The sequence below is a fragment of the Scyliorhinus torazame genome, chromosome X, assembly GCF_047496885.1.
Source record: "Scyliorhinus torazame isolate Kashiwa2021f chromosome X, sScyTor2.1, whole genome shotgun sequence".
Lineage (NCBI taxonomy): Eukaryota > Metazoa > Chordata > Chondrichthyes > Carcharhiniformes > Scyliorhinidae > Scyliorhinus > Scyliorhinus torazame.
The window spans coordinates 24,020,665-24,034,508 of record NC_092738.1 but is presented as its reverse complement, the minus strand read 5'-3'; the positions used below and the strand labels follow the sequence as shown (position 1 = coordinate 24,034,508).

The 13,844-nt window shown below is 49.2% G+C and overlaps 2 protein-coding genes across 4 annotated transcripts in view; both read right to left on the bottom strand.

The window, feature by feature from the left end:
• The window catches only part of lmbr1l (limb development membrane protein 1-like), a 140,507-nt gene that overhangs the window by 43,901 nt on the left and 82,762 nt on the right, over window positions 1–13,844 (bottom strand). For 2 of the 3 annotated variants that reach the window (XM_072493778.1, XM_072493780.1), the window contains exon 2: window positions 11,573–11,657. In XM_072493778.1, coding sequence (XP_072349879.1) covers window positions 11,573–11,657 — 85 coding nt within the window. Of the gene's footprint in view, window positions 1–11,243; window positions 11,264–11,572; window positions 11,658–13,844 lie in introns of those variants that run through there. The other variant, XM_072493779.1, reaches the window with a different exon arrangement.
• LOC140405313 (C-Jun-amino-terminal kinase-interacting protein 4-like) overlaps window positions 13,106–13,844 on the bottom strand; it is a 73,671-nt gene continuing 72,932 nt past the window's right edge. The window contains exon 6 of the mRNA XM_072493604.1: window positions 13,106–13,149. Coding sequence (XP_072349705.1) covers window positions 13,106–13,149 — 44 coding nt within the window. The remainder of the gene's footprint in view (window positions 13,150–13,844) is intronic.

The window sequence follows — 13,844 nt, the reverse complement described above, 5'->3', positions numbered from 1 at the left end:
GAGCGAGAGCGCGCGAGAGAGAGAGAGCGAGAGCGCGCGAGAGAGAGAGAGCGAGAGCGCGCGAGAGAGAGAGAGCGAGAGCGCGCGAGAGAGAGAGAGCGAGAGCGCGCGAGAGAGAGAGAGCGAGAGCGCGCGAGAGAGAGAGAGCGAGAGCGCGCGAGAGAGAGAGCGAGAGCGCGCGCGAGAGAGAGAGAGCGAGAGCGCGCGCGAGAGAGAGAGAGCGAGAGCGCGCGCGAGAGAGAGAGAGCGAGAGCGCGCGCGAGAGAGAGAGAGCGAGAGCGCGCGCGAGAGAGAGAGAGCGAGAGCGCGCGCGAGAGAGAGAGAGCGAGAGCGCGCGCGAGAGAGAGAGAGCGAGAGCGCGCGCGAGAGAGAGAGAGCGAGAGCGCGCGCGAGAGAGAGAGAGCGAGAGCGCGCGCGAGAGAGAGAGAGCGAGAGCGCGCGCGAGAGAGAGAGAGCGAGAGCGCGCGCGAGAGAGCGAGAGCGCGCGCGAGAGAGAGAGAGCGAGAGCGCGCGCGAGAGAGAGAGAGCGAGAGCGCGCGCGAGAGAGAGAGAGCGAGAGCGCGCGCGAGAGAGAGAGAGCGAGAGCGCGCGAGAGAGAGAGAGAGCGAGAGCGCGCGAGAGAGAGAGAGCGAGAGCGCGCGAGAGAGAGAGAGCGAGAGCGCGCGCGAGAGAGAGAGAGCGAGAGCGCGCGCGAGAGAGAGAGAGCGAGAGCGCGCGCGAGAGAGAGAGCGCGCGAGCGAGAGAGAGAGCGAGAGCGCGCGAGCGAGAGCGCGAGAGAGAGAGAGCGCGAGAGAGAGAGAGCGCGAGAGAGAGAGAGCGCGAGAGAGAGAGAGCGCGAGAGAGAGAGCGCGAGAGAGAGAGCGCGAGAGAGAGAGCGCGAGAGAGAGAGAGAGAGAGAGAGAGCGAGAGCGAGAGCGAGAGCGAGAGCGAGAGCGAGAGCGAGAGAGAGCGCGAGAGAGAGAGAGCACGCGAGAGAGAGAGCACGCGAGAGAGAGAGCACGCGAGAGAGCGCGAGAGCGCGAGAGAGAGAGAGCGCGAGCGCGAGAGAGAGAGAGCGCGAGCGCGAGAGAGAGAGAGCGCGAGCGCGAGAGAGAGAGCGAGGGACAAATAAAGCCTTCTCCCGGATAGACTTTTGTTATGAGCAGGGCACTAATCCAGAGGGTGGAGGACATGGAGTATTTGGCCATAGCCATCTCAGACCATGCCCCGCATTGGGTAGAGCTGGAGCTAGAGGAGGAGAGGGGCCAGCGCCCGCTGTGGCGCCTGGATGTGGGCTTGCTGGTGGAGGAGGTATGAGCGGGTGGATCCGGGGGTGCATTGAAAGCTATCTAGAGGCTAATGATAATGGGGAGGTGCAGGTGGGGGTGGTCTGGGAGGTGCTGAAGGCGGTGATTAAGGGAGAGCTAATCTCCACTAGGGCCCACAAGAAGGAGAGGAGAGAGGGGGAGAGATTGGTGGGGGAGATTTTAAGGGTGGATAGGAGGTATGCAGTGGTCCCTGAGGAGGGGCTACTCAAGGAGCGACGAAGCCTCCAGGCCGAGTTCGACCTGTTGACCACCAAGAAGGCAGAGGTGCAGTGGAGGAAAGCGCAGGGGGCGAGGTATGAGTACGGGGAGAAGGCTAGCCGGATGCTGGCACACCAGCTTCGGAAGCGGGAGGCAGCAAGGGAGATTGGGGGAGTTAGGGATAAAGGGGGAACACGGTGCGGAGTGCGGTGGGAATAAATGGGGTATTTAGAGACTTTTAGGAGGGGCTGCATAGGTCTGAGCCCCCGACGGAGGAGGGGGGGATGCGTCGATTTTTGGATCATCGGAGGTTCCCGAGAGGAGGGGTTGACTAAGGGGCTGGGGAGTATGCAGGCGGGGAAGGCACCGGGGCCAGATGGGTTCCCGGTGGAATTTTACCGGAAGTACATGGACCTGCTGGGCCCTCTTATTAGGTGAGGACTTTCAATGCCTGCCCCCGACGATGTCCAGGGCGCTGATCTTGAAGCGGGACAAGGACCCATTGCAGTGTGGGTCGTATAGGCCAATCTCTCTCCTCAACGTGGACACAAAGCTGTTAGCGAAGGTGTTGGCTACCAGAATTGAGGACTGTTTCCCGGGGGTGATTCACGAGGACCAGACGGGTTTTGTGAAGGGAAGGCAGCTGAATACCAATGTGCGGAGGCTCCTTAACATAATCATGATGCCTGCAGTGGAGGGGGAAGCGGAGATAGTGGCGGCGATGGACGCAGAGAAGGCCTTCGATAGGGTGGAGTGGGGGTACCTTTGGGAAGTGTTGAGGAGGTTTGGGTTCGGGGAGGGGTTCATTAGTTGGGTTAGGCTACTTTACGAAGCCCCGGTGGAAAGTGTGGCCACGAATCGGAGGAGGTCGGAATACTTTCGGCTGTACCGGGGGACGAGGCAGGGGTGCCCCCTATCCCCCTTGCTATTTGCATTGGCAATTGAGCCTTTGGCTATGGCTTTAAGTGAGTCCAGGAACTGGAGGGGGCTGGTCGGGGGGGGGGGGGGGGGGGGGGGGGGGGGGGGGGGAGAAGAAGAGGAACACCGGATTTCGTTGTATGCCAATGACCTGTTACTGTATGTGGCGGACCCAGTGGGGGGGGATGCCGGTGGTGATGCGGATGCTCAGGGAGTTTGGGGACTTTTCCGGGTATAAGCTCAACATGGGGAAGAGTGAGCTCTTCGTGGTACACCCAGGGGACCAGGGAAGAGGGATAGACGAGCTTCCACTGAAGAGGGCGGAAAGGAGTTTTCGGTACCTAGGGATCCAGGTGGCCAGGAGCTGGGGGGCCCTACACAAGCTCAACTTGACGCGAGTGGTGGAGCAGGAGTTTAAAAGGTGGGATATGCTGCCACTCTCCCTGGCAGGTAGGGTGCAGTCGGTGAAAATGACAGTGCTCCCGAGGTTCCTTTTTATATTCCAGTGCCTCCCCATCCTGATCCCCAAGGCCTTTTTTAAAGCAGGTCAGCAGGAGCATCATGGGATTCGTGTGGGCGAAAAAGACCCCGAGGGTGAGAAGAGTGTTTCTGGAGCAGAGTAGGGACAGAGGAGGGTTAGCGTTGCCTAATCTGTGTGGGTATTACTGGGCTGCCAATGTGGCGATGATACGCAAGCGGGTAATGGAGGGGGAGAGGGCAGCATGGAAGAGGCTGGAGATGACGTCCTGTGTGGGCACAAGTCTGGGAGCACTGGTGACAGCACCGCTGCCGCTCCCGCCGACAAGGTACACCACGAGTCCGGTGGTGGCAGCGACTTTGAAAATTTGGGGGCAGTGGAGGCGCTACAGGGGTGAGGTAGAGGCTTCGGTTTGGTCCCCGATCCGGGAGAACCATCGGTTCGTCCAGGGGAGAATGGATGGAGGGTTCCTGAGCTGGCACAGGGCAGGAATTAGAAAGATGGGGGACCGGTTTTTAGATGGGACGTTTGCGAGCCTTGGGGCGCTGGAGGAAATGTTAGGGCTTCCCCCCCCGGAAATGCCTTCAGGTACATGCAGGTAAGGGCGTTTGTAAGACGGCAGGTGAGGGAGTTCCCGCTCCTTCCAGCACTCAGGATCCAGGATAGGGTGCTCTCGGGGGTGTGGGTTGGAGGGGGCAGGGTCTCGGCGATCTACCAGGAGATGCAGGAGGAGGAGGAGACCTTGGTGGAGGAGCTAAAGGGTAAATGGGAGGAGGAGCTTGGGGAGGGGACAGACGAGGGTACGTGGGCGGACGCCCTGGGTAGGGTTAATTCTTCCCCCTCTTGCGCCAGGCTTAGCCGGATACAATTTAAGGTTCTTCACAGAGTGCATATGACAGGGGCGAGGCGGAGCTGGTTCTTTGGGGTGGAAGACAGGCGTGGGAGGTGCTCGGGGAGCCCAGCAAATCACACCCATATGTTCTGGGCGTGCCCGGCGCTGGATGGGTTCTGGGGGGGTATTGCGAAGATGGTGTCTAAGGTGGTGAACACCCGGGTTAAGCAGAGCTGGAGGTCAGCACTATTTGGGGTATCAGACGAGCCGGGAGTGCAGGAGGCAAAAGAGGCCGGTATTCTGGCCTTTGTGTCCCTGGTAGCCCGGCGGAGGATTCTGCTACAGTGGAAAGATGAGAGGCCCCCGAGCGTGGAAGCCTGGATCAGCGACATGGCAGGGTTCATTAAATTGGAGGGGGTAAAACTTGCCTTGAGAGGGTCTGTGCAAGGGTTCTTCAAACGGTGGCAACCGTTCCTAGACTTTCTAGCGGGGCGTTAGGAGGTGGTCAGCAGCAGCAACCCGGGGGGGGGGGGGGGGGGGGGGGGGGGGTGTACTCTATGTTTACTACTGTGTTTATTATTGCTTAATGGGGGGAATTCGTGATGTAGTTGTAAGATGTTTATTTATGTGTTCTTTATTTTTCTTTTTTCTGTAAGGGGGGGGGGGGGTTTTGTTGAAAATATGTAAAAATTTGAATTAAAATATATATTTTATATTTTAAAAGATTCCCCTACTCCAGTGAACATCAAATTCCGTCCCCAAAATCAAACAAGCAGTACTTATTCCCATCTCTACAGCCTTCAATGTTCTCAGCAGATAGCAATTCATTTTTGTTTGAAAGTGACATCTGATCCCAAACCAATCTAGAGGACTTTCTTCCATGTGTCTATTATCTGGTAAAGAGGGAGTGAGTCACGAAGCACGCTGAGGTTATCTGCGAGAGGACATTCCAACTTGGAATTTGTGGAGGTGTACAGTCTTGTTTTTGGAATGGTGGGATGTGAAACCCCAGTGAGAATAAACAGCCCACCCAGCCATCGTGTAACAATTTTTTGAAGACTATTTATTAAATTAAAAAGAAAAGACAAATACACACTAACAGGATTATATTACACAAAGACAATTAAGATCTGAATTCCTAAACACAACAGTTTATGTAGAATGTACCCCTTGTTCCAAAATATATCTATGATCCCTGAACTCACTAAGACTTCCCCTGTTCCCCAAACAACATGGACATTAAATAAATCTACAAGTTAGGACCAGCTTATCTTTACCACACAATACAGGGGTGATAATCAAGTCTGGGAAACGTCTGTCCTGGTCCAGCAAAGATATTGGAACTCCTTTACGAAGGTTTCTGCACTGCCTTGGCACGAAGACTTTTGTTAGATGTAGAACTTGGCCTCCAGGCTGCTAGCTGGAAACTAGCTTGTCTGCTTCGGAGGCTGCTAGCTGTCAACTGGCCAGCTTTGCTTCGGAGGCTCCTGACAATTATACCTTTGTTCCACTTTTTTGATGCTGCCTTCTGTGTAGTTGGCTGCCTGCCCCTCTCAATTTCCTTGACTCTAGACATTAACATGCGCGTATACCTCATTTGATCTCCCAACCACCTAAGTAAGCAGTTTTGAATATGGGATTCAAATCTGGTCAAACATACTATTCGCGTTACTGGGAAAGATGCATCCCATCACTTTTGTAAACTGGCCCGTTGCTGGGCATATCGCATCATATTACGTCTCCTTAAATTCAGGCCGAGTCCTGCTTGGGTGGAGATCGGTGGTGCCACCCAAGGTCTCAGGATGGTGGCTAGGAAACGTAGCATTCAGCAACTAGGAAAAAATTCAAATATGCTCTCGGAGTCGGAAGAAGGGTTTTACTCAAATGGAGGCCATTTATAGCTGTCTTGAATAGATCATAGAATTTACAGTGCAGAAGGAGGCCATTCGGCCCATCGAATCTGCACCGGCTCTTGGAAAGAGCAGCCTACCCAAGCCCACACCTCCCCCTATCCCCATAACCCAGCAACCCCACCCAACACTAAGGGCAATTTTGGACACTAAGGGCTGTTTATCATGGCCAATCCACCTAACCTGCACATCTTTGGACTGTGGGAGGAAACCGGAGCACCCGGAGGAAACCCACGCACACACGGGGAGGATGTGCAGACTCCGCACAGACAGTGACCCAAGCCGGAATCGAACCTGGGACCCTGGAGCTGTGAAGCAATTGTGCTATCCACAATGCTACCGTGCTGGCCTTAAAAGGATAGGTTTGTTGCTTGTCCTTAAGAATAGCTTTGTTTCCAGCAAGGGGGGGGGAATTCTAATAGTTAGTTTGCAAAACCAAAAAAAAATGTTTTGTATTGTGTGAAATTGTTTTTCAAATTCAGGCTACTGCTGTTACGAGGCAAATCCATGACTTACACCCACTAATCTAACTTTGCCGTACCTCACCAATTTAATCCCCCACCCCATTCTTGACCTATCCCATTTTTGTTCTACTATATGACACGAAATGTAGTTCAAAGGCGTCACCTTTCAGGAAGGCACTCAGCAGCTCTCTTCTCTCAAGTGACTTTAACGAACAGTGTTTTGAAAATAACAATTCCTCTTTCGTTACACTCAGAGATGTTGCCGATGCAAGAACAACAAGTCTGTTATTGAGGGTGGCAAGAGAAAAGTTGGATTGGCTTAAGGATTGTCAAACAGACCATAGCACCAAGGTGGGAGGCTGCAGTTGGGCCCAGCATGCCTTTCTTTGACCTACACTGCTGGATTCTGTTCCACTTGCTAATCTCTCCTGTTAACATTTCTCATCCATCTGGACCACAACATACTCCAAGAAAGCAAGCAGCAGCTTTGAGGCCAGATCTAAAAATCAAGACTAATTTGTGGACAGTATTAGATTTCACAGGTCTGACAGAATAATGGCACATGTATATTTTTCATCGAATTTACAGTGCAGAAGGAGGCCATTCAGCCCATCGAGTCTGCACCGGCCCTTGGAAAGAGCACCCTGCCCAAGGTCCACACCTCCACCCTATCCCCATAACCCAGTAACCCACCCAGCGCTAAGGGCAATTTTGGACACTAAGGGGCAATTTAGCATGGCCAATCCACCTAACCTGCACATCTTTGAACTGTGGGAGGAAACCGGACCACCCGGAGGAAACCCACGCAGACACGGGGAGAACGTGCAGACTCCGCACAGACAGTGACCCAAGCTGGGAATCGAACCTGGGACCCTGGAGCTGTGAGGCAATTGTGCTATACACAATGCTACCATGTAACCGAAGTATTAAAATTTAAAAGCTGGGAGATGGGGATATAAATCGAGTAGACGGGAAAAATAGCAAAATTATGCAGAATTGTTAGTGCAGAATGAAGACATTCGGCCCACCGGCTCCCTGATGAGCATTTCAGCGAGCCATTCTCCTCCCTTCTCCCTGAACATTGATCATTTAATTCCCTCTCGAAGGCCTCACTTGAACCTGCCTCCACTACACTCAATTATTTTCCCCCTCATCACTTTTGCTTCTATTGCCAATCTGTGCCCTCTTGCTCCTTTCACAAGTGGTTTGCCCCTGTCTTCTCTGTTCAGGCATACAGTACCCTTGAGCTTTATTAATGGGGCACAGAGTACAAGAGCACAGAGGTTATGTTAAACTTGTATAAGATATTAGTTATACCTCAGCTGGAGTCATGCATACAGTGCTGAGCGTCCCATTTTAGGAAGGACATGAAAGCATTGGAGAGAGTGTGCACAAGAGGTTTACAAGAATGATTCCAGGGATAAGAAGCTGGAACAGCTGGGCTCTTTTCCTTGGAGAAGGCAGAGGGGTTTTATAGAAGTAGTAATTGTGAATATAATTTCATTTTCAACTTACTGTTGGATTGGAAGGGGTTCAAAAGGAAGGTAATAATCTCTTCTCGCATTGTGCGATAAGGGAGAAAGCAAAGTGAAGGAGCATAGACAAGCTCAAAGGACTGACAAGGGACAAAAGGCAGATTTATACCAAGCAAAGGTAACACAGTGAGTAATTATTCTAACACCTTTAACATAAAATCCCACAGCACAAGAGAGGAGGAAGGGAGCAAGCAGAGAACATTCTGAAAGCTTTGAAGACAAGGTTCTAAAAAGGCAGAGGGAAAGACATGGGGTTTGAAAAGAGTTCCAAGTCAGGCCAAGGCAGCTGTAAGCTCGACCACCAAACAGAATGGACAAAACGTGCACAGGTAGCCAGATTCAGAGGACTGGAAGGTTTGAAAAAGCAGAGTGAAGCCACTAAGGAATTTGCAGCTGAAGACAAGAATGCAACCCCACCCCACACAAAAAAAACCCCACAACCTACAGGGTCCATTTACAGTCACCCAAAACTCAAACTGGACAGCATTGCACAATATCCGGAACTACAAAAATGTGCCGTTACCACTCATTAATTGAGGAACAACATGTCCAGAATGTCAACAAGACACCAAGGAAATTTTAGGCCACACACGTCAGTCCAACAGTACAAGGTCCTGTTACATAAGAGAGACAGTCTTGGCACTATTGGGTACTGTATGAATAGCTGAAATAACATGAAAAGAAAGTGAATAAAAATAGCCTCTGCAGCTGTTGGCCGTATTCTGTGCAACAATTAATTGTCTACATTATATGTCCTGAAACTCCACGCCATCAGAAATTGGAAGCTGCAGCCTGCACCTCCCCTCCCCTCCTCCCCCTCCCCCCCCCCCCCCCCCCCCCCCCCCCCCGCCCCGCCCCGCCGCCCCCCCCCCCCCCCCGCCAAAAAAAAAACAATTCCTTCACTGCAGGTTTGTAGCTCCAGGCAGAATCAAAAACTCTGCTTGATCCCATGTCTGTGTGGAATTAGTTTACCTCAAGTCAGCAAGGCAGGCAGTACGGAGGGACACTAACTGAACTCATGCCTCTAGGGGACATAATTCTGTCAGTGGACCATGATTCTGTCAATAACAATTTGATAAATTAAGCACCTGGATGTGGTGAGAAGATGTACAGATCAACAAGGTGTTATGTTCAATTCCCAATTATGCTAAATGCAGGACGAAGGAAAATGTTATACTGGTATTCAGCGGGACCAACAGTACCCAGGCTGCAGCACCTTCGGTAGTCAAGACAACCTGCTTACAAATTTGTTACTGTAGGAAATTGTTCAATGCAAGCATTTCTTCAATGGGACTCTTCCAATGGGCAGGTGATGAAAACACAGATTTGGGAGAGTAGTGTGGAAATTAGTGCTCAACACGCACTTGTCTTTCAGGTTTTTCACAGAAACCTTAGCCAAGCCTAGCTGACAGGCTGAACTAGAATAACCTCGCAGGTAAATAAATTAAAACAGCCTTCTAAATAAACCCAATAATAGAAACATGCCATGTGAATGGAAACAAGTCTCAACATTTAAAACAAACCTGACGGAACCAAACCATCCCCCACCCACAGGGCAGGATTCTGTCTTGGGAGAGCTGTCCAGACTTTAAGAACGAAAACAGCATTGAGGAGTGTGACAAAGACAATCACATATCAATTGTGAGCAAGGCATTTTGTCCATTGACACACATTGCGTTGCTATGCCACTCAACGTTTTGTTGATGTAAGGAAGCCTTGTAATTTTTAGAATTCAGGGCTGCACCCAATAAATAGTTTATTATTTTTTTTTTTTTATAAATGGCCTACCTGGCTCAAGTTTGCCCGAGGGTGGCACTCAGGTGAGGCCCTTCAATATAGCAGGTGGAGGAAAAAAGTAGCAAATGTATATATATTTTATTTGAAAATGCATTAGTCATTTCTCAAGAGCATATTATAGTGAAAACCTTTTGTTTTTTTTTAAATCATGCTACTGTGAAATTCTGGACAATTTCCTCTCGCCCGCCATCAGTAACCTGCAGAAATTCAGATAACAAATGACAGGCCATCATTTATAAAATTGGTATAAATTTATAAAACAGTACAAGCTAATGTGTTCCAGATAGGACTCATTTTTCTGAGATTTGTTCACTGGCAAACTGAGTTTGGCTCTCAAATCAGAGAGATTGTATTGGGGTCATCCTGCCGTAAGGAAGGGAGATTCAAAACACTTGGAAGGAGTCACAGATGCTGCATTTCAAATGCATGCAACCTTTTAACATTGCAGCACAGTCCGGTCAAGTTGGTTCACAAAAGAACATAAGAACATAAGAACTAGGAGCAGGAGTCGGCCATCTGGCCCCTCGAGCCTGCTCCACCATTCAATGAGTTCATGGCTGATCTTTTGTGGACTCAGCTCCACTTTCCGGCCCGAACACCATAACCCTTAATCCCTTTATTCTTCAAAAAACTATCCATCTTTATCTTAAAAACATTTAATGAAGGAGCCTCTACTGCTTCACTTGGGCAAGGAACTCCATAGATTCACAACCCTTTGGGTGAAGAAGTTCCTCCTACACTCCGTCCTAAATCTACTTCCCCTTATTTTGAGGCTATGCCCCCTAGTTCTGCTTTCACCCACCAGTGGAAACAACTTGCCCGCATCTATCCTATCTATTCCCTTCATAATCTTATATGTTTCTATAAGATCCCCCCTCATCCTTCTAAATTCCAAACGGCCACCTTTCATCTCACCCACTAGATTGGCAGTTTACTGGACTAGAATAAAGTATGAATTTCAAAACCATAGGATTATTTGAAGGGGGAATAGATTTTTTTTTTTTTTTTTTTTTAAATTTAGAACTTATTTTTTCCAATTAAGGGGCAATTTAGCGTGGCCAATCCGCCTAGCCTGCACATCTTTGGGTTGTGGGGGCGAAACCCAAGCAAACAAAGGGAGAATGTGCAAACTCGACACAGTGACTCGGGGCCGGGATCAAACCTGGAACCTCGGCACGTGAGGCCGCAGTGCTAACCACTGCGTCACCATGCTGCCCGGGGAATAGATTTGAAGGCAAGGAGCGGGGGATTTGAGGGGGAAAAAAACTTTCCACTGAGAATCTGGAACTCACTGCCCGAAAGGGTGGTCAAGGCAGGAAACTTCACAATATTTAAGAAGCATAGATGAGCACTTGAAACACCATTGCATAGAAGGCTACGGACCAATTGCTGGAAAATGGGATTAGAAAGGTGCCCGATAGCTGGCACAAACACGATGGGCGGAAGGGCCTCTTTCGGGGCTGTAAAACTCTATGACTGTGCAACCTGCATATGTAAACATAGTCACCCATCAGGATTCTTAGGCTGATCCGTCACCCATCAGGATTCTTAGGCTGATCCGACACACCTATTACAACAACTTGCCATTTATAATCACAACCTGACAGGAACATTTCTCGAGAGGTTCACAGCAGCATAGTTACATGAAAAATATACAGGTTACTACAGGCAACCTACTTTAAACCCAATATCAAAACTGTAACCAGACAAAATGAAGCATGCACCACAGGTAGGGGCGTGCACATTTGTGCGCACACACATGCAAGTGTCGGTGTGGGGAAAGAATATTACAAGCTTAGGATACCTCATCTCCCTGGTGACAGCCATCGACCATCAAGATGTTTCCACCTGCAAGCATCACATTGACTACTAAGCTTTGGAAAGCAAGTTACAGTATACATTGCAAATGGTTAAGATTCAAGGTGTACTGAATGGCTCATGCTGCATTTATCTACAACAGCACACTACAGAAACAGTATCGACGACTGACTGGTGGCACCACCATTGGAAGCATCCTCAGTCTTAATGAATCAATTATTCATGCCACCCAAACGCTTGGTCTTTGATAGTTTTAGACCCAAGTCAGAATAAATTATTTCAGAGTTTATCTTAAATTAAGAAAATATCTTTTACCTGCTGCAAAGTCTGCATTCTTCTTAAACCGAGCAATCACCAGGTAGGAGAGGATATACAGAGCAGTGAACAATAGTGCACAGATCTGTGGCGGAAGAAAAGGAAAAGTAGTTAAAAGCAGCAAGACAACAAACAAATGGCACAACCACCCTTCACCAATCAAGTGCTGAAATTCAGCCACACAAAGTCAAACCCATCTATTCATTGGGGTAGGACAGGAGAATGTGCACAGAACCAGCATTGCCCATTTGCTACAGTGGAATTGAGCAAGTGCAGAAAAGTCGGTGGCTGGTTACTGCATTGACATCAAGTCAGCTGGGTATCACCAGACATCTCAGTCTCAAAAGTCATTCCCCTATCGCCTTTAGGGGCAGTACATGCTGATCAGGAGGGGCAGTACATCCCGATTGTGGAACTGCGTGGCAGAATTCACTGTCAGAACATGAAGAACGCTCACTTTGGGGAAAATGGATCGAGTTCTTTTAGGCATTTTCCCTAAAATAAAACTCTACTGCCCCTACCTACCCACCCCCCCACCCGACCCCAACCCACCTCCCACCACTTTTAGAAAACAGTGCGCGAGTCACTTTTCAATCATGCTGCACTTGTGGGTTGGAGAAGTATATCTGAAGAACGTACAGCTACAACTCCACATTCTTGCACTGCTGAATAAATAATAACCTTTATTATTGTCACAAGTAGGCTTACATTAACGCTGCAATGAAGTTACTGTGAGAATCCCCTCGTCGCCACATTCCGGCGCCTGTACGGGTCACAGAGGGAGAATTCAGAATGTCCAATTCACCTAACAGCACGTCTTTCAGGACTTGTGGGAGGAAACCGGAGCACCCGGAGGAAACCACACAGACACGTGCAGACACCACACAGACCCAAGCAGGAATCAAACCAGAGTCCATGGCCCTTTGAAACAACAGTACTAACCACTGTGCCACCCAGCTTGGCTGATCTCCAAACTCAATTGCAATTTAAAATCTTAGCAGAAACACTGGGATGGCACCACCATTTCTGCCCGCACCACAGACGCCTCACTACTTCAATAAAGCAAACAAGCGGAAGGACACATTCTCAAACCTCAACATCATTTAGTTTGGACTTGTTACAGTTTTCTATAGAATGTAAATCTTTTATTTGAGCTGTTGGGATATTTCGCATACAAATCCACAAGTGGCAGTTTCTATCTTTTGATCTGAATTATCTTCAGTCTCATTCCCTTATTCGTAAATGCCAAATCAAATCCCAGTACTGTCTGAATGCTAAATATTGCCTTGTAAAAATGTTCTCTGCATACTAAATCACAAAAACAAAACAGCATATGTGAAAAGGGTGGAGGAACAGTAGATAAAATGGAGTTGAGCTGCAGATTAGTGATGTTCTGATTGAATGGCAGAACAGGCTAAAAGGGCTGACTGGCCTACACTTGTTCCTATTACAAAATATCCTAAAATCCTTTCACTTGGGAGTGAGTTCCTTTAATTGCCTACAATCACCTTTTTGTATGGAAAGCTGCAGTTTTCAGTGAGCTACAACAGCACCGAAGCAAGCATCAATTGGTTGCTCTAAAAAGAAATGATATTTTACTAGTTCATAATGCGATAAATATTTAAGCCTGGCCCAGGCCCAAAGTTAATGCAGAAGAAAAAGCAGCACATCCCTGCTAACAAAACTTGTTCCATTTGTATGTTTTCAAGCTGCACAATGACAGTATAGATGTAGAGGCAGGTTTGAATCTGATCGGAGCCAGGCACAGGCTGTGGGATCTCCCATGGTAGGTGGGAAATCAGAAGGGGAAAGTCACGCCGGCAAAATTGTTGCTTGTAGTTGGTTAGAGAGAGACATTCTGCGTTTCGGGTTGAGACGGTGAACTAAAAAAGAAAGAGACTGCCACGATTCAGCCCATAATGTCTACTCCACCATAATGCACATTTCTGCCTTCAACTCCACTTTCCCACCTACTCCCCATATCCCTAGATTCAGAGAGCCCCAAAATCTGTCTATCCAACAATGAAGCACCCACAACCCTCTGGGGTTGAGAATTCCAAAGATTCACAACACAGAAGAAATGTCTACTCTTCTCAGTCCTAAATGATCATTTCCTGACCCAGTGTTGTAGTTCCCCAGCCAGGGGGAAACAATCTCTCCGTATCCACCCTGTCAAACCCCAGCCATGGGGAAACAATCTCTCAGTATCCACCCTGTCAAACCCCAGCCAGGGGGAAACAATCTCTCAGTATCCACCCTGTCAAACCCCAGC